We start from the raw sequence: 23,348 nt of genomic DNA, 5'->3' as shown, positions 1-23,348 counted from the left end.
ATAGTTCAGACTATAGACTACTCTATAGTTCAGACTATAGACTACTCTACAGTCCAGAATATAGACTACTCTATAGTCCAGATTATAGACTGTTCTGTAGTCCAGACTATAGTCTGTTCTATAGTCCAGACTATAGAGTGTTCTATAGTCCAGACTGTTGACTGTTCTATAACCCAGACTGAAGACTGTTCTATAGTCCAGACTGTAGACTGTTCTATAGTCCATACTATAGACTCTTCTATAGTTCAGACTATAGACTTCTCTATAGTCCAGACTATAGACTTCTCTATAGTCCAGACTGTAGACTTCTATATAGTCCAGACTATAGACTTATCTACAGTCCAGACTATTAACTTCTCTATAGTCCAGACTATAGACTCTATATGGTCTAGACTATAGACTTACCTATAGTCCAGACTATAGACTTCTCTATAGTCCAGAGTGTAGACTTCTATATAGTCCAGAGTGTAGACTTCTATATAGTCCAGACTATAGACTTCTCTACAGTCCAGACTATTAACTTCTCTATAGTCCACACTATAGACTTCTATATGGTCTAGACTATAGACTTACCTATAGTCCAGACTATAGACTTACCTATATTCCAAACTATAGACTTCTCTATAGTTCAGACTATAGACTTCTCTATAGTACAGACTATAGACTTCACTATTGTACAGACTACTTTATAGTCGAGATTATAGACTACTTTATAGCAGACAATAGTCGAGACTTTATAGCAGACTATAGCCTGGAGTATAAAGCAGACTATAGTACAGACTATAGACTACTCTATAGCACACACTATAGACTCTATAGTCCAGTCTATAGTCTGCTCTATACTCCAGGCTATAGTCTCCTATAAAGTCCCGACTATAGTCTGCTCTATAGCCCAAACCTGGTTAATTTTGGTTTAAACAAATTTAAGATCTTGTGTAAAGATTTAATTACTTTTCAGCACTGTTTCGGAAATATTATGTGCAACAAAATTTCTCGTATATGAATTAATAATAATCTTATCAATTAAAAGAGAAAAAAACCAGAGAGAGAGCAAAGAAAAAACAAACACAAGCCGTATACAAATGCAAAACATATGAAACATTTGTATATAAATACAATGATTTTATTACATTGAATTCAAAGTGGACAAATTAAACAGCTGAAACCCCAACAAAAGTGCATAAAGTCTGACTAAATTTCCATATGAATATATTTAAATTTTATATGTATGTACTTTCTCTCAAACCAATAACCAATGAATCATTTCGTATGAAGTGTGATTGAAAAACAATACAAACGTTTAATTGTTTGTATTGTTTAGTTTGTTAAGAAATAACTAAATAATTACTTAGTACAAATAAAGAGTATGAAGTAAAGAAAAGAGTATTTTGAAGAGAGTAAAAGAGCGTATAAAACTATATCTCAATAAGTGATTCGTTTTCTTATGTTAGCAAAATAGTAAATATCAGTTATATGTTATGTGAATGAACAAGTTTGTTTATTGAGATAGAACAAAAATGTATCATGGTCATTCAGAATAGTTTAACAAGATAAAGTTTCATTCATTCTTTTAGTTTTTTTTATACATTTTATATATATTTAAATAGATAAATTCGTTTAAAAAATACTAAAATAATATCATTGTTAAGCCATTAAAAAATGTTTTTATCTTATTTAGTTTTAAAGGAACTTTTAGTCGAACATTTTTTAAAGACGTTGAAATAATATCTAAAATCTTATCGATTCATCATTTTGAATATAATTTGTAAATTAAAATTTAAACACTCACCTCACTTTATTCATAATCTCACTACCAGCATTATTGAGTAGACAATTCTGTAGAAAATCTTCGGGTATAATCAAACGTTCACCCAGAACTTTGCGCAAATCCTGTATGACAACTTGATTACCCAATGTCTTGGGACATTGTTCCACCCCAGTGCGTATCATGGTCTCTAAAGTTTCCTCCAAATAACTTTGTATGGTATAACTTAAATCACTGGCTATGCGTGTTAATTTCACCTCCACTGGATGTGTTTCACAACGTACGGATTCTTGTAATTTTGGCATTAATTGTTTGCAATTTTCAGCATCTTCTATAAGACGTTGTACCGCCGACGATGAAGTCGAATCATTGCTACTCTTAGCAATTGATATAGTATCTTGTGTTTCGGCCACAAGTTTGTCCACCAATTGATGGGTAGAAGAGAGTAGAAAACCATGTTGCAAACGAAAACCCTGACCAGTAGTACGTTTTAAACCGTTGCCATTACGCTGTAAAAGTTCTTGCATTTTACGCATTATAGTGTCTGTCTTCTCGGGATGATTTTTCAAATGTGGAGCTATATCGAATACCGGAAAGGGTATATTACGCATGGTATAATTGTTTTCCAAGGCGTAAACTATATCTGCATAACCCTGTAAAGTTATATTATTCTTATCCATATAAATTGTCCTTAATTTATTATTGATCTGCAAAGCCTTGGCCAAGAGGCGAGCACCAACATCACCCATATAATTGCCCGATATATCTAATTTCTGTAAACTTTGGTTACTACCCAAAGCGTTTATGAAATCGTGTATATCATTTTTGAGCTTATTCTCCGACAACACCAATTCGACCAAAGGGAAGTCATCCTTTTGTATTAGATTGACTAAAGCATCCATGACTGTGGGTACATGTTTCAATTTCATGCCAGTTAAACTACGGCACATATTCAATGTGCGTATCGAGGGGTTCTTAGAAATCGCAAGTAAAACGGGAGCTAATTCAACGTCTAAATCTGAGGAAGTAAAAGAAAAAAAGTAGAAAATTTTAAACATTTATAGAAGGGTAATGATTTTATTGTTGCTTGATCTTACTATTGTCACTTATGTCTAAACTTTGTAAAACACGAACACCATGTATGCATGATTCTAAAACATGTGCACCCTGGGCACCTAAGACATTGCTACTTAAATCTAAGTACAGCCCAGCTGTTGACTCGTTGCATGCCAAACCAAGTAGTAAATTTCTGAAAAGATAATGTGAATTATGCAGATTGTGTTAATATATATCTCAAATGTTTGTAATCGATCAAAATTTCAACTAATATCTATAGACCGGACTATAGACTGAGCTATAGAACAGAGTATAGATTGATCACAGATCAGTCTATAGTCTGGTCTATAGATCCGTCTATAGTCTGGTCTATAGATCAGTCTATAGTCTGGTCTATAGACCAGACTATAGACTGATCTATAGACCAGACTATAGACTGATCTATAGACCAGACTATAGACTGATCTGTAGACCAGACTATAGACTGATCTATAGACCAGACTATAGACGGATCTATAGACCAGACTATAGACTGATCTATAGACCAGACTATAGACTGATCTATAGACCAGACTATAGACTGATCTATAGACCAGACTATAGACTGATCTATAGACCAGACTATAGACTGATCTATAGACCAGACTATAGACTGATCTATAGACCAGACTATAGACTGATCTATAGACCAGACTATAGACCAGACTATAGACTGATCTATAGACCAGACTATAGACCAGACTATAGACTGATCTATAGACCAGACTATAGACTGATCTATAGACCAGACTATAGACTGATCTATAGACCAGACTAAAGACTGATCTATAGACCAGACTATAGACTGATCTATAGACAAGACTATAGACTGATCTATAGACAAGACTATAGACTGATCTATAGACCAGACTATAGACTGAACTATAGACTAGACTATAGACTGATCTATAGACCAGACTATAGACTGATCTATAGACCAGACTATAGACTGATCTATAGACCAGACTATAGACTGATCTATAGACCAGACTATAGACTGATCTATAGACTGATCTATAGACCAGACTATAGACCAGACTATTGACTGATCTATAGACCAGAATATAGACTGATCTATAGACCAGACTATAGACTGATCTATAGACCAGACTATAGACTGATCTATAGACAAGACTATAGACTGATCTATAGACCAGACTATAGACTGATCTATAACCAGACTTCTAAAACGATCTTCGTTTTACTTACTTTAATGCTTCCATTGGCAGTTTACAACCGGCAATATTTAAATGCTTTAAACTTAAAGTACTAGTAAAGAATTGTTTGAACGATGGTGGTATTTCTTTGCCTTTCTTTGTGCTAAACGAATTGTGTGAAACATTAAGATGAGCTAAATGCGTTGCACAACCACGTAAAAGGGCACCAAATAACTAAAAACAACAAATATACAATTAGTATTTTAAATAAATGTCAATTAAAATCTTAAAAAAAAAACTTACATTCTCTAAAGTTATGTCAGTCGAAGAGAGATCTAAATATTCTAAAACATTTGGTTGTGCTAAAAAATTATGTAAATTCTGCAAAAACAAATTTGAAATTAAATAAACAATTATTTATATAAATCATATATCAAAAGAAAACTTACTGTTATATCATCTTTAAGACTGTTACCACTTAAATCTAAATACGTTAAAGAATTTGAAATGCTTTGATTGAGCGACAATGAATGTGACATCTGATTAACACCCTTAGAGGTAAGGCCACAATGAGCTAATGCTAAATGGCATAAACCTTTTGAGACTTTAGCTATGGGTCCTGCTAAATGTATTGCACCTGAAATATTATTTAAAATATTGTTATTAACATTCTTCTAATGGTTAAATAACAAAAACTCTATGAAATAATTAAAAAAAAAAAACATTTAAACAAGCTTAACAAATATTTTTTAAATATTTGTTTTATGCAATTTAAAATAAAAAATATGAATTGAATGATTCACTCATGCAAAACATTGAATATCATTATAAAAAAAGAACATCAAGATGATAGTGAACAATGACAAAGATCTAAGCGTGTTGTTTTGGTATTGAAATTATTGAGTTAGATTATCGTGTTTTTTATTGTAATTTTAATAATGTAAATTTTATGCTCTAATTTTCGAAACTACTTTTGAAAATATTTAACAATTTATGAAAATTTTCAAATTATTTACTGTTTTTGTTCGAAATTCAAAAAATTGAGAAAATGGGACTTAAATAAAATTAAAGTTGTGTTTAGAGATTATTTTGACAAATTTTCAAAATTCAAAAAATTTCAAAAATTCGAAATTGAAAAAATTTATGAATTTTGCTTCAAAATAAAACTAAAATCTTAATTTTATGATTCCTTATGATTTAGAGATTGTTTTAACAATTTAAAAAAATTTTCGAACATAATTTCGAATTTTCGAACATATCGTTAAAAGCTTTTATTTTAATATTACATTATAAATACTTAAAAAAATAAGAAACTTTCAAAATTTTAAGTTCAAAATTCATGAAAATTTTGTAGTTCGAAATTGGAAAAATTTAAGAAAATCGGCCTCAAACTAAATTTAAATTATATTTTATGATGATTTAGAGATTATTTTAAGAGCTTAAAAAAATTTTCGAACATAACATCGAATTTTCGAACATAACATCGAATTATCGAACAAAATTTAGAATTTTCGAAGTAAATAGCTTGTATTTGTAAATAGCTTGTATTTTGCAACTACATTTTAAATACTTCAAAATTTATGAATATTTCAAAAATGTAAGTTCGAAATTAAAAAATTCATGAAAATTTTGAAATTCGAAATTGAAAAAATTTATGAATTTTGCCTCAAAATAAAACTAAAATGTTAATTTTATGAATCCTTATGATTTAAAGATTATTTTAACAATTTAAAAAGATTTTCGAACATGAGTTCGAATTTTCGAAGTTACAGTAAATAACTAAAAAAAATTTTGCAACTACATTTTAAATACTTCAAAATTTATGAAAATTTCAAAAATTGAAGTTTGAAATTGAAAAATTCATGAAAATTTTGAAATTCGAAATTGAAAAAATTTATGAATTTTGCCTCAAATTTAAACTAAAATGTTAATTTTATGATTCCTTATTATTTAAAGATTATTTTAACAATTTAAAAGAAATTTCGATAATAAATACGAATTTTCAAACAAAATTTCGAACTTTCGAACATAATTTTAAATTATCGAACTTAATTTAAAAAGTTTATATTTAAAAAAAAAAACTAAAATGTTAATTTTATGAATCCTTATGATTTAAAGATTATTTTAACAATTTAAAAACATTTTCGAACATGAGTTCGAATTTTCGAAGTTACAGTAAATAGCTTGTATTTTGCAACTACATTATAAATACTTTAAAATTTATCAAAAATTTGAAAATTTAAGTTCAAAATTTCAAAATTTTGAAATTCGAAATTTAAAAAATGTTATGAAATTTGCCTCAAAATAAAACTAAAATGTTAATTTTATGATTCCTTACGATTTAAAGATTATTTTAACAATTTAAAAGAAATTTCGAACATAAATACGAATTTTCAAACAAAATTTCGAATTTTCAAACATAATTTCAAATTATCGAACTTAATTTAAAAAGTTTATATTAAAAAAAAAACTAAAATGTTAATTTTATGAATCCTTATGATTTAAAGATTATTTTAACAATTTAAAAACATTTTCGAACATGAGTTCGAATTTTCGAAGTTACAGTAAATAGCTTGTATTTTGCAACAACATTATAAATACTTTAAAATTTATCAAAAATTTGAAAATTTAAGTTCAAAATTTCAAAATTCGAAATTTAAAAAATGTTATGAAATTTGCCTCAAAATAAAAATAAAATGTTAATTTTATGATTCCTTACGATTTAAAGATTATTTTAACAACTTAAAAGAAATTTCGATAATAAATACGAATTTTCAAACAAAATTTCGAATTTTCGAACATAATTTCAAATTATCGAACTTAATTTAAAAAGTTTATATTTAAAAAAAAAACTAAAATGTTAATTTTATGAATCCTTATGATTTAAAGATTATTTTAACAATTTAAAAACATTTTCGAACATGAGTTCGAATTTTCGAAGTTACAGTAAATAGCTTGTATTTTTCAACTACATTATAAATACTTTAAAATTTATGAAAATTTCAAAAATTGAAGTTCGAAATTGAAAAATTCATGAAAATTTTGAAATTCGAAATTGAAAAAATTTATGAATTTTGTCTCAAATTTAAACTAAAATGTCAATTTTATGATTCCTTATGATTTAAAGATTATTTTAACAATTTAAAAGAAATTTCGATAATAAATACGAATTTTCAAACAAAATTTCGAATTTTCGAACATAATTTCAAATTATCGAACTTAATTTAAAAAGTTTATATTTAAAAAAAACTAAAATGTTAATTTTATGAATCCTTATGATTTAAAGATTATTTTAACAATTTAAAAACATTTTCGAACATGAGTTCGAATTTTCGAAGTTACAGTAAATAGCTTGTATTTTGCAACTACATTATAAATACTTCAAAATTTATGAAAATTTCAAAAATTGAAGTTCGAAATTGAAAAATTCATGAAAATTTTGAAATTCGAAATTGAAAAAATTTATGAATTTTGCCTCAAATTTAAACTGAAATGTTAATTTTATGAATCCTTATGATTTAAAGATTATTTTAACAACTTAAAAGAAATTTCGATAATAAATACGAATTTTCAAACAAAATTTCGAATTTTCGAACATAATTTCAAATTATCGAACTTAATTTAAAAAGTTTATATTAAAAAAAAAAAAACTAAAATGTTAATTTTATGAATCCTTATGATTTAAAGATTACTTTAACAATTTAAAAACATTTTCGAACATGAGTTAGAATTTTCGAAGTTACAGTAAATAGCTTGTATTTTGCAACTACATTATAAATACTTCAAAATTTATGAACATTTCAGAAATTGAAGTTCGAAATTGAAAAATTCATGAAAATTTTGAAATTCGAAATTGAAAAACTTTATGAATTTTGCCTCAAATTTAAACTAAAATGTTAATTTTATGAATCCTTATGATTTAAAGATTATTTTAACAATTTAAAAACATTTTCGAACATGAGTTCGAATTTTCGAAGTTACAGTAAATAGCTTGTATTTTGCAACTACATTATAAATACTTTAAAATTTATAAAAAATTTGAATATTTAAGTTCAAAATTTCAAAATTTTGAAATTCGATATTCGAAATTTAAAATGTGTTATGAAATTTGCCTCAAAATAAACTAAAATGTTAATTTTATGAATCCTTATGATTTAAAGATTATTTTAACAATTTCGAGTTTTCGAACATAATTTCGAATTTTCGAACAAAATTTCGAATTTTCGAACTTACTGTAAAAAGCTTATATTTTGAAACTATATAGTGAATACTTCAAAATTTTTAATTTTGAAATAAAAAATGTAAGAAATTGAAACAGATTTAAAAATTTTCGAATATGAGTTCCAATTTTCAAAATTTTCGAACATGAGTGGAAAAACATAAACGTCTAGTCTCTATAAAAAGTTTTAATTCGCAAAACTAATTTGATTTGTTAAAATATTATCAAATCCCTTTAAACTGCGATAAAGAGGTTTGTTTGAGTTTAATACTCCAAAAACAAAGTGGAACTAGAAAATTTGTGGAGTGTTTCAAATAAACAAATAACGATTAATATAAAAATACATAAATACTAATTGACCATAACCCCTAAATTATTGTTTGTAATAAAAATTTGCCCTTTTTTTGCTTTCCACCATTTTAGAAGTGTTGTTCTGAGAAACGATTATAAAGAATAAATACGAGTAATGATGACATGGATATAAAAGCATTAAATAAAGCGTTAAACAAAATACTTAAAATTCAAATGAATTGTGAATTGAACATTGAAATTGATTGATTTTTATTTAGTTTTTTTTTTGCTTGCTTTTTTTTTAGTTAATCAAACCTTGAACAATATTTCCAAGTAGGGCGCATAAAGAGCTGGCTCCTACATGTTGTTAAAGAAACAAAATAATGGAAAAAACAAACAAACAATACGGAAGAAGAAAAAACAAAGCAAGGAGGGTATAATTTTTTTTTGGATTATATAACAATTGGATTGGTTAGAAAAAACAGAAAAAAATATTGTAATAAAAGGGTCACTTAAAGTTATATTAGATACCGCTTTATTTGTTATTTAATAAATTGTTATTTTTTCTTATACTTAAATATAAATAACGCAAGACAAATCAAGAACATACCTTTATCCTCAATAATATTATGACTTAAATCAATAGTACGTATTGCAGGATTATTATTTGTAATCACAGATACAGCAAATTTATGAAGAAAATCGGATCTGTAAACAAATACATATTAACATTCAGTAACAATATTAAACAAAAGAAAACTTTATCAACAACTAGAAAATTTACCTTAAACCTAAGGCTTCCAAATGTAACTCTTCGAGCCACATAGAACGCTTGAGCACGTGTAATATACGTTCTAATGTTTCATTCGATAAACGCATATGTGAAGCTTTTAAGCCACGAAAAAATGTATTATATTCCAAAGCCGATACAATGGCCATTAAGTCTCTGCAAAGTAACAGAAAAAAAATATATAATTAATAATTTCCTATTCATTAAATTAATTTAAAACTCTTTTTTTTTTTGACATACTTTGGTTCTAAATGATCAAAATCACGTAAATTTAAAATTCTAGTATCATGTGACAAATAAATTGTATCAATATCCCAGGCAACCTCTTCTCTATAGGGGACACCATGAAAATCACACATGCAGGCATATTGTGTACTAAAACCACCGCAGGGTCCAACATTGCGGGGATCTGAAGGGCGAAATTCTTCTGAAAATATTGTTTCTCTTTCCGGTGGCTGTATATCAATCTGTAAAGTAAAATAGAAGAAATGTAAAATTATACTTATTGTTTTAAGTGCAAGTATATAGTATCATGTATGTATGTATATATAAACCACTAGTTAACATTGTTAAAAAGTTTTTAATTACTTTTTTTTTTTTTTTTTGCATTTCTGTTTGTATGTGTTTGTATTTGTTTTACTTATTTTTCGTCTTTTGCTAAGTATGGCTAAATGGCAACTTGAGAAGTTACTGACCTATGTTGAAGTGGTTTTGTTTTACTAAAGTAAATAAATGTTTATTATTTGTGTAACAAAAACAACAACAACCATAAATATTTTAATATTAACTTTATGTTTTTTTTTTTTTAATTAAAGAAGAAGTTGGTGCTTTGCTTAAAGAAATAATTCCCACCATAAGAATGTCAAAAATATTTATATTGCAAGTTTACACTTGAGCGGTGGTAAAGCAATGAAGTGGAACCAGTTTGATTATCTGAATTATGTATAAAAAGCTCTATATCTATCTATCTATCTATCTATCTATCTATCTATCTATCTATCTATCTATCTATCTATCTATCTATCTATCTATCTATCTATCTATCTACTATCTATCTATCTATCTATCTATCTATCTATCTATCTATCTATCTATCTATCTATCTATCTATCTATCTATCTATCTATCTATCTATCTATCTATCTATCTATCTATCTATCTATCTATCTATCTATCTATCTATCTATCTATCTATCTATCTATCTATCTATCTATCTATCTATCTATCTATCTATCTATCTATCTATCTATCTATCTATCTATCTATCTATCTATCTATCTATCTATCTATCTATCTATCTATCTATCTATCTATCTATCTATCTATCTATCTATCTATCTATCTATCTATCTATCTATCTATCTATCTATCTATCTATCTATCTATCTATCTATCTATCTATCTATCTATCTATCTATCTATCTATCTATCTATCTATCTATCTATCTATCTACTAGTTTACAGTATCTTCCTTTACATCTAAAATTAACTTTAGTCTACTTTTCATTTGAAAATTTTAAGTACATTGCACTTCTAGCTGAATATTCAAAAACATTCATCGCAGACCAAATCTAGCAGAACTAATTACCAATATTCTATGCCACTAAATATTAACAATCATTTTGTTATGCTCCATTATAAATTCCATGCAGTTCATTCAAAATTATTCACACTTTCTGTATTAATCATGATACCGTTTAAAAAGTGCATGTTTGTTTGCACTAACAATTAATTTGTAAACAATAGCAGCATATTATGGAGTTCATCATCGCATTTATATGAGATTTGTAAACTATTTAAGTTGAGAAAAACAATTCATTGTCACGCGAAATATATAAAGTAAAGCAAAACAAACGAAACAAAATGTTTGCGGTTTAGTTTTTTTTTTTAAATTATTCTTTTAGTTTCGAAAAAATCCCTGCTTAAAAAGTTGTATTATATTTCAGTTAAAGAGGTTTAGGGAATTAAAATCGAAAATAAGTATTCATTTGGATTCTTATTTATAATGATTAAATATCAAAGTATATTGCTGTTAATTACTGGAATCTGGAATCAGTATCTATATATACTAAAATGAATAAAAAGCTCTTAACTCATGGCTACTTCTGCTTTAAATTATACTTAGCATATTAAATTAGAATAAAGTGAAACATATCTAATACTCAGGCGTAAATAATAAATTCATTTATGCAAGTAAAGAAAAAAATAAATGTAGGTCTTTGTGTCAATAGAAAAATACATAAACCCATGTTGAAAAAAGAAACAAGTCTGCTCTTTATAAAGTGAGTGCTACAGAAGGAAGATGCTGGCTGGCTCTATTGGCTTTTACTAAGAAAAAATATGTATTAAAAACAGGTACTAATATAAATACTATACATACTCAGTAGTAGTACAAAGTTAAAAAAATCTAATTCTTATTTGCTTGTCTGCTTCGTTTTTTTGCTAAGCACAAAGCTTGTTCTCAGGTTTTTTTGATGCTATATTGTTACATGAATATTTAAATACACAAAGAAAAAGTGGAATATAAGGGAATTTTAGGATTCTAAGAAAATATTGTGTAAATAGCTGAATATATAGAGTCATTAGTCATTAGCTTATAAGGTATAATAAGGAGTAGCAAATTTGGATAGATAGATAGATAGATAGATAGATAGATAGATAGATAGATAGATAGATAGATAGATAGATAGATAGATAGATAGATAGATAGATAGACAGATAGATAGATAGATATATAGATAGATAGATAGATAGATAGATAGATAGATAGATAGATAGATAGATAGATAGATAGATAGATAGATAGATAGATAGATAGATAGATAGATAGATAGATAAATAGATAGATAGATAGATAGATAGATAGATAGATAGATAGATAGATAGATAGATAGATAGATAGATAGATAGATAGATAGATAGATAGATAGATAGATAGATAGGTAGATAGATAGATAGGTAGATAGATAGGTAGATAGATAGATAGATAGATAGATGGATGGATGGATGGATGGATAGATAGATAGATAGATAGATAGATAGATAGATAGATAGATAGATAGATAGATAGATAGATAGATAGATAGATAGATAGATAGATAGATAGATAGATAGATAGATAGATAGATAGATAGATAGATAGATAGATAGATAGATAGATAGATAGATAGATGGACATGATTTGTTCACTTCAAAAAGATGTGAACCAACTAATATCATGTAGTATTTCCATAAGGATTTATGTTCCTTGAAAACCAATGAGTGTACTATTATTGGGCCAATACTTAAGTCTTTTAGTAAAACAGAAACACTTTAGAAAATTGTGGATATATAATTACTGCAAATGCAAAAGTTTATTTTTACTTACCTTCCTTATAATATACTTTAAAGGAACTGTTGGAAATATTTGTTTTATAGCCGATGCTAAATCGGTTAAAATCACATCTGCATTCTGTAAATACATAAACAAACAACAACATTAAAAGAAAACAATTATTTTCACTTCAAATAAACTATAACAAGAAGCTACTTACCGAACTAAAATTGCCCGCATCACCTGTTGTCGCAAAATTATATGGACGATCATTGGTCACTATGGAAAAATGTGTGGGTTTTTTACTTTCTACCGCTTGTATATCCAAATAATGGAAATGGCATTCAATCTAAATAAAAATAAACATTTCATTTTTCAATGAAAATAAAATTCTAAAATTTTTCCAACAACAACAACGAACCAACCAACCTTTGTGGGAACTTTTGCAATAAGCAAATATATACGTACTGGTGTAAAGACCTGCAAGTAAATAGTAAGAATAATAATAATAATAAAAAAAAATAAAATACATTAGTAAGATATTCAAATTATGTATATTTCATTCGAAATGAATTCTTAAGTGCTATTAGCAGTTAAAAAAAAAGTAACCTAATTTCATTTCCATTATGTATGTACATAATTTGTAATAATTGCCTCTTTGAAGTAATACTTAGAAAATCGTCTCTACTTAATTGTCATTTGGCATAAATACTTTGTAGTGTAGTGTTAAAAGGCAATGTATAGAAATGTTGTTAAATGTTTTATTTGAAATAGGTCAGGAATTGCGTTTAACAAAGTTTTGTTATTTTAATGCAATCAAAGTTAATAGGATGTTAAAACAAGGGGGTTTCAGGCGTTGAAGGGTTCAAAATTTGCTACCGGTAGAGCACTATAAAAGGGTCAGATTATAGGCTGATTTATGGACTGGTCTATAGACTGATCTATAGGTCAGACTATAGACTGATCTACAGACCAGATTACAGACAGAGACCCTAATATGGGACTCCGAAAGGATTGCTGAATCGCTAGTGTCAAACTTAATTGAGCTAACTTCAAACTTTAGTTTATTGATTGAAGTATAAAATTTAACTTCTTTACGCAACCAGCGATTTGCAACCGACTTTTAAGTGCGAATTAATATTTTTCCATAAAAAACTTGTATTTTTTCACTTGAAATATTACCATTTCACTAATGAATTAATCAAAGAAGATAAAAGATTGAGATCTTAATTGGGATCGATATGCAATAAAACAAAAAACCAAAAATCTTTTGAAATCATAACAAAATTCAAGATGCATGTTGCACAGTTCAGTTTCAATTGCGTGGTTAAGTATCGAATGTTCATGTTCAATTGATCAACCATCCATCTATTCATTCAACTAACTCGCATGTATTTTATTACGATTTTCGAACAAAACCTCTAAGACAAATTGCAGACGAGTTAGATGAACAAACAAACAAACAAACACAAACACATATGGTTTAGTGTAAAAGTGTAATTAACACCACTGGTTAGTAATTTATTGTTGCATGCCAGATTTTTTTTTTCTTCTTCTTCTTCGAAATTTCAGCATATCTGTTGTACGTAATTTACAGTTTGATATATGATCATATTCATAAACATTAACACCCTCTGCTCTAAATGTCGGTCTGTCTATCTCTCTGTCTGTCTGTCGGTATAGACATGCAGCCATACCGACATGGACAAATTGTGTACATGAATGAGTTTCGGTCATGGCTGAAAACATCTTTAAGTTGCAGTAAATAAAAATACAAAACGCCAGGAGATTTTATAGCTCACGAACCAGAGAGTAAGAAATGTATTATTAATGTGAAATAAGTCGAAGTGTTTAGCGTGTGCTGTATTCAATTAAATTCTATCTCTAAATTTGATTTTCTTTTGTTTTAATTTGTAATAAAATTAAGTGAGGAAAATGTATTCAATTAAAATTATAATTAGGTAAAATTCTATTAGCAATTCTAAGAGCCATTAGTAACAAGGGTTAATTGTAAGCCAGAATACAAATTTTTGATGCGAAAGCTGAGTTATATAATGATAATCTGTGATCACTTATAGAACAGACTTTGGACTGATCTATAGACTATACGATAAATTGATCTATAGACCGATTTGTAGGCTAGACCAAAGACTGATTTATCGATAAGACCATAGACTGCTAATCTATAAACCAGACTATAAAGAGAATATGTAGACCAAACTATAGACTGATTTATAGTTCAAACTATAGGCTAATCAGACTATAAGGAGGATCTACAGACCAGACAATACGCTGATCTAAAGATTAAACTATAGACTTATATACAGACTTGACTATAGAATGATCTGTAAACTGATCTTTAGATCAAACTATCGAATAAACTATAGATTAGACTGTAGACTGATCTATAGACCAGATAGTAGACTGATCTATAGAACACAGTATAGACAGATATGTAGACTAAGCTGTAAACTGATATAGAGTTAGACTTTAGACTGATCTATTAACCAGATTATAGTCTGATCTATAGAACACACTATAAAGCAAATATAAAATACTTAGGCTTTAAACTAGATAAGATTGGTCTATAGGACAGACTATAGACTGATCTATAGAACGGACTATATACTGATCAATAGACTAAATTGTAGACGGATCTATAACAGTCTATAGAACGATCTATAAAACAATTTAGACTAGACTAGATTGATCTATAGGAAATATGGACTGATCTTTAGACAAGATTATAGACTGATCCATAGACAAGATTTTTTCTATATGGCTATATGGCTATACGTGCCTCTCCCATGCCCACTTTGACCAAATCCTTTAGAGAAATCAAGAAATTTCTCAAATAATTTGTTTTCAAAAATTCGTTTAAAATCCCACAAATTCAATTCGGGAATTCTATATACGGGATATGACAACTAGGACCCTTGTACATATTTCCCATATGGTGGCTATACGTGCCTCTCCCATATATGCCCACTTTGACCAAATCCTTTAGAGAAATCAAGAAATTTCTCAAATAATTTGTTTTCAAAAATTCGTTTAAAATCCCACAAATTCAATTCGGGAATTCTATATACGGGATATGACAACTAGGACCCTTGTACATATTTCCCATATGGTGGCTATACGTGCCTCTCCCATATATGCCCACTTTGACCAAATCCTTTAGAGAAATCAAGAAATTTCTCAAATAATTTGTTTTCAAAAATTCGTTAAAAATCCCACAAATTCAATTCGGGAATTCTATATACGGAATATGATAACTAGGATCCTTGTACATATATCCCATATGGTGGCTATACGTGCCTCTCCCATATATGCCCACTTTGACCAAATCCTTTAGAGAAATCAAGAAATTTCTCAAATAATTTGTTTTAAAAAATTCGTTAAAAATCCCACAAATTCAATTCGGGAATTCTATATACGGGATGTTACAACTGGGACCCTTGTACATATTTCCCATATGGTGGCTATACGTGCCTCTCCCATATATGCCCACTTTGACCAAATCCTTGAGAGAAATCAAGAAATTTCTCAAAAAATTTTTTTTCAAAAATTCGTTAAAAATCCCACAAATTCAATTAGGGAATTCTATATACGGAATATGATAACTAGGATCCTTGTACATATATCCCATATGGTGGCTATACGTGCCTCTCCCATATATGCCCACTTTGACCAAATCCTTTAGAGAAATCAAGAAATTTCTCAAATAATTTGTTTTCAAAAATTCGTTAAAAATCCCACAAATTCAATTCGGGAATTCTGTAAACGGGATGTGATAACGAAGACCCTTGCACACATTTTCCATATGGTGGTTATACATGCCTCTCCGTTATATGCCCACTTTGACCAAATCTCGTAGATAAATCAAGAACTTTCTCCAAGTTCATTTTTTCAAAATTTCGTTAAAAATCCCATAAATTCAATTCGGGAATTCTATATACGTAGTGTGAGAACTAAGACCCTTGCACACATTTTCCATATGGTGGTTATGCGTGCCTCTCCCTTATACGTCCACTTGGGCCAAAGCCTAATTTTGGGCAAAATGCCTCAAAAGATCAATAAAGTTAAGCCTTAGCAAAAATAAAACTTTAAATGGCATACAAATTTTAGTCATGTATAAGTTTTTAAAAGTTTACAAAATATGTAAGTTTATTTTTTTTAATAAAATTTGATAAAATATGATCTTTATGATTTTTAGCTAAGTTATTTAAAAAACATATTTAACTTTGCAGTTAAATATGTCGATTTGTCGAAAAAATTTAATTTTCAGGTCTAAAATCGTTACGTCATAACATATTTAACTTTTTAGTTAAATATGTTTTTTTCTAAGTCGTTACGTCAAAACATATTTAACTAGGAATATTTATCTTCACACACATATTCTAAGAGCCATTAGTAACAAGGGTTAATTGTAAGCCAAAAAAAATATTTTTGATGCTAAATAATATAATGATTATCTGTGATCACTTATAGAACAGACTTTGGACTGATCTATAGACTATACGATAAATTGATCTATAGACCGATTTGTAGGCTAGACCAAAGACTGATTTATCGATCAGACTATAGACTGCTAATCTATAAACCAGACTATAAAGAGGATCTATAGACCACACAATAGGCTGATCTAAAGATTAAACTATAGACTTATATACAGACTTGACTATAGAATGATCTACAAACTGATCTTTAGATCAAACTATCGAGCAAATATAAAGTACTTAGGCTTTAAACAAGGTTAAGATTGGTCTATAGGACAGACTATAGACTGATCTATAGAACGGACTATATACTGATAAATATAACAGTCTATAGAAGGATCTATAGAACAATTTAGACTAGACTAGATTGATCTATAGGAAATATGGTTTGATCTTTAGACAAGATTATAGACTGATCCATAGACAAGATTTTTTCTGATCTATAGACTAGACTATAGACTGATCTATACGTCAGACTGGTCTATACTTCAGACTATAGACTGATCTATAAATCAGATTATTGGCCGGTTTATAGATTATATTATGAACTGACTAGACTATCAACCAGACTGTAGAATATAGACAAAACCATAGATCTGTAGACTAGGCTGTAGACTGATATAGAGTCAGACTTTAGACGGATCTATTGATCAGATTATAGTCTGATCTATAGACCACACTATAGAGCAAATATAAAGTACTTAGGCTTTAACCTAGATAAGATTGGTCTATAGGACAGACTATAGAATGATCTATAGAACGGACTATATACTGATCAATAGACTAAATTGTAGACGGATCTATAACAGTCTATAGAACGATCTATAAAACAATTTAGACTAGACTAGATTGATCTATAGGAAATATGGACTGATCTTTAGACAAGATTATAGACTGATCCATAGACAAGATTTTTTCTGATCTATAGACTAGACTATAGACTGATCTATACGTCAGACTATAGACTGATCTATACTTCAGACTATAGACTGACCTATAAATCAGATTATTGGCCGGTTTATAGATTATATTATGAACTGACTAGACTATCGACCAGACTGTAGAATACAGACAAAACTATAGATCTGTAGACTAAGCTGTAGACTGATATAGAGTCAGACTTTAGACTGATCTATTAACCAGATTATAGTCTGATCTATAGAACACACTATAAAGCAAATATAAAATACTTAGGCTTTAAACTAGATAAGATTGGTCTATAGGACAGACTATAGACTGATCTATAGAACGACCTATATACTGATCAATAGACTAAATTGTAGACGGATCTATAACAGTCTATAGAACGATCTATAGAACAATTTAGACTAGACTAGATTGATCTATAGGAAATATGGACTGATCTTTAGACAAGATTATAGACTGATCCATAGACAAGATTTTTTCTGATCTAAAGACTGGACTATAGACTGACCTATAAATCAGATTATTAGCCGGTTTATAGATTATATTATGAACTGACTAGACTATCAACCAGACTGTAGACAAAACCATAGATCTGTAGACTAGGCTGTAGACTGATATAGAGTCAGACTTTAGACTGATCTATTGATCGGATTATAGTCTGATCTATAGACCACACTATAGAGCAAATATAAAGTACTTAGGTTTTAAACTAGATAAGATTGGTCTATAGGACAGACTATAGAATGATCTATAGAACGGACTATATACTGATCAATTGTAGACGGATCTATAACAGTCTATAGAACGATCTATAGAACAATTTAGACTAGACTAGATTGATCTATAGGAAATATGGACTGATCTTTAGACAAGATTATAGACTGATCCATAGACAAGATTTTTTCTGATCTATAGACTAGACTATATACTGATCTATAGACTAGACTATAGACTGATCTATACATCAGACTATAGACTGATCTATAAATCAGATTATTGGCCGGTTTATAGATTATATTATGAACTGACTAGACTATCGACCAGACTGTAGAATATAGACAAAACCATAGACATATTTATCTTTAGAGAAAACTATAGACTGATATTTAGATAAAACTATAGACTAATTTTTAAATCAAACTGTGGACTGATCTATAGACCAAGCTATAGATTGAACTATCGATCAGACAATAGATTGACTTATAGACCAGACTACGGACCTATCTACAGACCGGACTATAGAGTGATGTATAGGCTATACTTAGTGTAGACTGATCTATAGACAAGGCTATAGATTGATCTATAGACCAAACTATATATTGATGTATAGGCTAGATTATAGAGTCATCCAAATAATTCTTAAACTCAATTTTAATTAACACAAACAACGTTTAAACTTGTTTCATTTATAAATAACAAAATGAAAGAATAAAAATCATTTAAAATTCCCCCACAATGATAAAGTAGTATTCCGAATGAAGAAGTAGTACTTATCAAAAGTTTTGCTGTTTTGTTTTAAACAAAAAACTTATTTATATTTAACAATGAAACAATAGACATTGGAAAAACTTGTAATTTTTGCAAAAGGAAGAACACGAACGTCAAAGACAGTTTAAATAGAACGATAACAATTGAAGAAAAATATTTTGTTTTTAAAATAACTTTTCCTGTTAAAAGAAAATATGTACATGATGACGCCTTCGCTGGGCATGATAAGAGTTTTACAAAAAAATGAAAAAGAAGTTGTGTATTTTGTTTTTGATTCAAGTAGTTGAATGATTTCTGCAGTACAATATGAATATCATAATTTATTTTCAAGTTTAATTAAGAATTTCTTTTATTTTTTTGTCATAGAATTGAAATTCAACCCTCAACGGGGAGTTAAATAAATTAATTGAAATAAAAACAAGAGAGAAAAAAACTAAATGAAAATCCATTTCATTCAATGGCTTTTAATGTTGTTGCTTTGTTTCCACAAAAACTTTAAATTAATTAAGCCAATTGTTGAAATATGATATTTTTGTTATTTTAAATGTTACTTTACTGCTGTAGTTTACTGTATGACTAAATAATACTGCTCCTTGGATAAAATTAGTTTTTGTTTTTGTGTACATTTTTTTGTCATTTAACACCTGAATTCCTTTATTCTTGATTATATGTTGTTATTTACTCCTTTTTTGTTTGTTTTGTTGTTAATACTTATAAACATGTCCTAGTTGAGTAAAGGAGTAAATACAATGAAGTAGGGTTATGTTGCAACGTTTTTGTCATTGTAAAAGATTATGGCATTTAACACTTGATTTAGTAATTGTTTAACAAATTAGCAAAGTGTATGTTAAATTAAAAACATCATGTAAGAAAGTTAAGTCGGTCAAGTGTGTCTTAATGATACCCTATCTCAGATTAGAATGGGCAAAACTAGAGACTTTTCTGTAGAACTGAGTTTAAAGTGATCTACTAATTAGCGTGATCTATAGATCAAGCTATAGACTAGAAACTGACTTAAGACAGATCTATAGACAGATCTACAGATGGATTTATAGACAAATCTATAGACCTGACAGACTTATATATAGACCAGACTATATAGTAATCTATAGGCCAGACTATAAAGTGACTTATTGGCCAGCCTATAGACTGATCTATAGACCAGCCTATAGACTAATCTATAGACCAGACTATAGACTGTTCTATAGACTAGACGATGTACTAATCTTTAGACTAATCTATAGACTAGACTTTGGATTGATATATAGGCTAAACTATGTACTGACTTAAGTCTGATCTATATAACAGACTATTCCTTATCTATAGTCTACACTATAGACTGATCTATAGACCACACTATAGAGTAATCTATAGACCAGACTATAGAGTAATCTATAGACTGATCTATAGACCAGCCTATAGACTAATTTATACACTAATTTATAGACATATCTATAGACCAGAATATTGACTGATCTATAGACTAGACTATAGAGTGATCTATGGATCAGGCTATAGATTGAACTATAAACTAGACTATGTACTCACCAGTCTAAAGACTATACCTTATCTATAGTCCACACTATAGAGTGATCTATAGACCAGACTATAGACTGATCTATAGACCAAACTATAGACTGATCTATAGATCAGACTATAGAGTGATCTATAAACCAGACTATAGACTGATCTACAGACCAGAATATAGACTAACCTATAGACCAGCATATAGACTAGTTTATAGACCGATATATAGACCAGCATATAGACTGTTATTGATCTATGGACTGATTTATAGACCAGACTATAGATTGATCTATAGGTCATACTATATTCTTATCTATAGCCAGCAAACTGATCAAAGACCAAATTAAAGACTGATCTAAATATCCCAACGCCTAGTCATTAGATAGTTCTATACACTAGACTTTACACTGATCTATATACCAGCCAGTATATAAAATAACTTTATAATCATAAGAATATTAATATTAAAAAAAACTAAATATAACTCACCAGTACTCTGTTTTCTGTTTTATCATTTTTTGTTTCCAATTTAACCATATACTTGACCAATATCTTTGTATGACGACCCAAAATCGATTTAACGCTCTCTGTAAATAAATAAAAGTAGAAAAATAAATCATAAATATAATATTGCAAATGCTATAATAATACAAGACCTTGTTTATTAATAATAAAATACAAAATAACAATAATAAAACAGAAATCTTAATGTATTTAAACCGCTACTTTTTAAATAAATAACATCCGACAATAAAATGATGATCCATCCATACGCACTTACTCACACAATGTAATACAAATAACAACATGTAGTAATAAAAAAAAAATAACAGAAAATAATTCCTGAGAAAAAATTTAATATTTCTTAATAAAATGCATAATAAAATATGAATTTTTATACATCAACTGGTAGGTATGTATGAATACGATTGTATGCATATGTACATTCAAATGGTATTATGTCATCGACAATGAAATCGAATCCTCCTCTATTTGTAAACAAAATTTAAACACACTTTATTTGAAAACAAAAATGAAAAAAAAGGTCTGTGATTTCCCTGTTATTAGACTTTTTTTTGATAAAATGGATAAAAGCCAAATCAAATAAAACACGTTTTCAGGTAAATTTTTGTATAAATATCTATTCACAGACACACACACATACACTTATTCCCAGTTAGAGTTTCGTAAATTTGCAAATTGAATTCAAAAGTTTAATAACAATCCTTAATAAAAATATTGTTTTTTTTATTTGTTAAACGTGAGCCGTTATTATAATGCAAAATTTTAGAAATATTGTATGACTGACTATGTCCATTTAACTATAGTATATAGACGTGCAATATTTGATTTAAAAAAAAACGTAAACAAGTAACAGATTAAATACACATTTATATTTCAAAGATATAGAAGCAAAAGCAGTCATCTTCACTTTTGTAAATTTTGTTTATAAATAAGACTATAGATTTATGTATTGATCAGTCTCATCTATAAGCCAGACTATAAACTGTTCTAAATACCAGACTATATATAGAGTGATCTATGCACCAGACTATAGACAGATCACACTATAGACTGATAGACTGATCTATAGACAAAACTATAGACTGATCTATAAACCAAACTATAGACTGATATTTAGATCAGATCACACTATGGACTGATCTATAGACCAGACTATAGACCATACTATAGACTGATCTACAGACCAGACTATAGGCTGATCTATAGAACAGACTATAGACCTAACTATAAACTGATATATAGACCAGACTATAGAATTATCTATAGGCCAGACTATAAAATGAGTAGAATATAGACTGATCTATAGACTAGACTATAGAATGGTCTACCGATTGATATATAGACTAGACTATAGAATGATTTATAGACCAGACTATAGACCTAGTTATAAACTGATATAAAGACCAGTCTATAGTCTGATCTATAGACAAGACTATAAACTGATCTATATATAAGACTATAGACTGATCTATAGACCATACTATAGACCTGACCATAGACAGATCTATAGACCAGACTATAGAATGCTCTGTAGACTGATAGAACTGACTACAGAGTGATCTATACACCAGACTATAAAATGATATACAGACCAGAATATAGATTGATCTATAGACTGATCTATAGACCAGACAATATACTGATCTTTAGACCAGACTATAGACTGACCTGTAGACCAGAATATAGACTGATCTAGATTATAGAATCATCTGGTCTACATAGAATGGTCGACTATAGACTGATTTATAGAT

General features: G+C 28.5%; 1 protein-coding gene across 6 annotated transcripts in view; it reads right to left on the bottom strand.

Annotated features, from left to right (window-relative positions):
* Positions 1 to 23,348, bottom strand: part of LOC119613102 (F-actin-uncapping protein LRRC16A) — a 60,027-nt gene that overhangs the window by 15,786 nt on the left and 20,893 nt on the right. For all 6 annotated transcript variants that reach the window (XM_037969041.1, XM_037969045.1, XM_037969044.1 and 3 more), the window contains exons 2-13: positions 21,562 to 21,659; positions 13,061 to 13,111; positions 12,852 to 12,980; positions 12,686 to 12,769; positions 9,558 to 9,784; positions 9,312 to 9,473; positions 9,138 to 9,235; positions 4,467 to 4,654; positions 4,321 to 4,398; positions 4,070 to 4,251; positions 2,863 to 3,014; positions 1,790 to 2,783 (exon numbers count right to left, since the gene is read on the bottom strand). In XM_037969041.1, the coding sequence (XP_037824969.1) occupies positions 1,790 to 2,783; positions 2,863 to 3,014; positions 4,070 to 4,251; positions 4,321 to 4,398; positions 4,467 to 4,654; positions 9,138 to 9,235; positions 9,312 to 9,473; positions 9,558 to 9,784; positions 12,686 to 12,769; positions 12,852 to 12,980; positions 13,061 to 13,111; positions 21,562 to 21,659 (2,443 nt within the window). The remainder of the gene's footprint in view (positions 1 to 1,789; positions 2,784 to 2,862; positions 3,015 to 4,069; positions 4,252 to 4,320; positions 4,399 to 4,466; positions 4,655 to 9,137; positions 9,236 to 9,311; positions 9,474 to 9,557; positions 9,785 to 12,685; positions 12,770 to 12,851; positions 12,981 to 13,060; positions 13,112 to 21,561; positions 21,660 to 23,348) is intronic.

This window comes from Lucilia sericata, unplaced genomic scaffold (assembly GCF_015586225.1).
Source record: "Lucilia sericata isolate MDLA Ls3-8-SP2 unplaced genomic scaffold, ASM1558622v1 Contig001974F_arrow, whole genome shotgun sequence".
NCBI lineage: Eukaryota > Metazoa > Arthropoda > Insecta > Diptera > Calliphoridae > Lucilia > Lucilia sericata.
The sequence above is the reverse complement of the archived record's forward strand: the minus strand, read 5'-3'. Positions and strand labels throughout refer to the sequence as shown.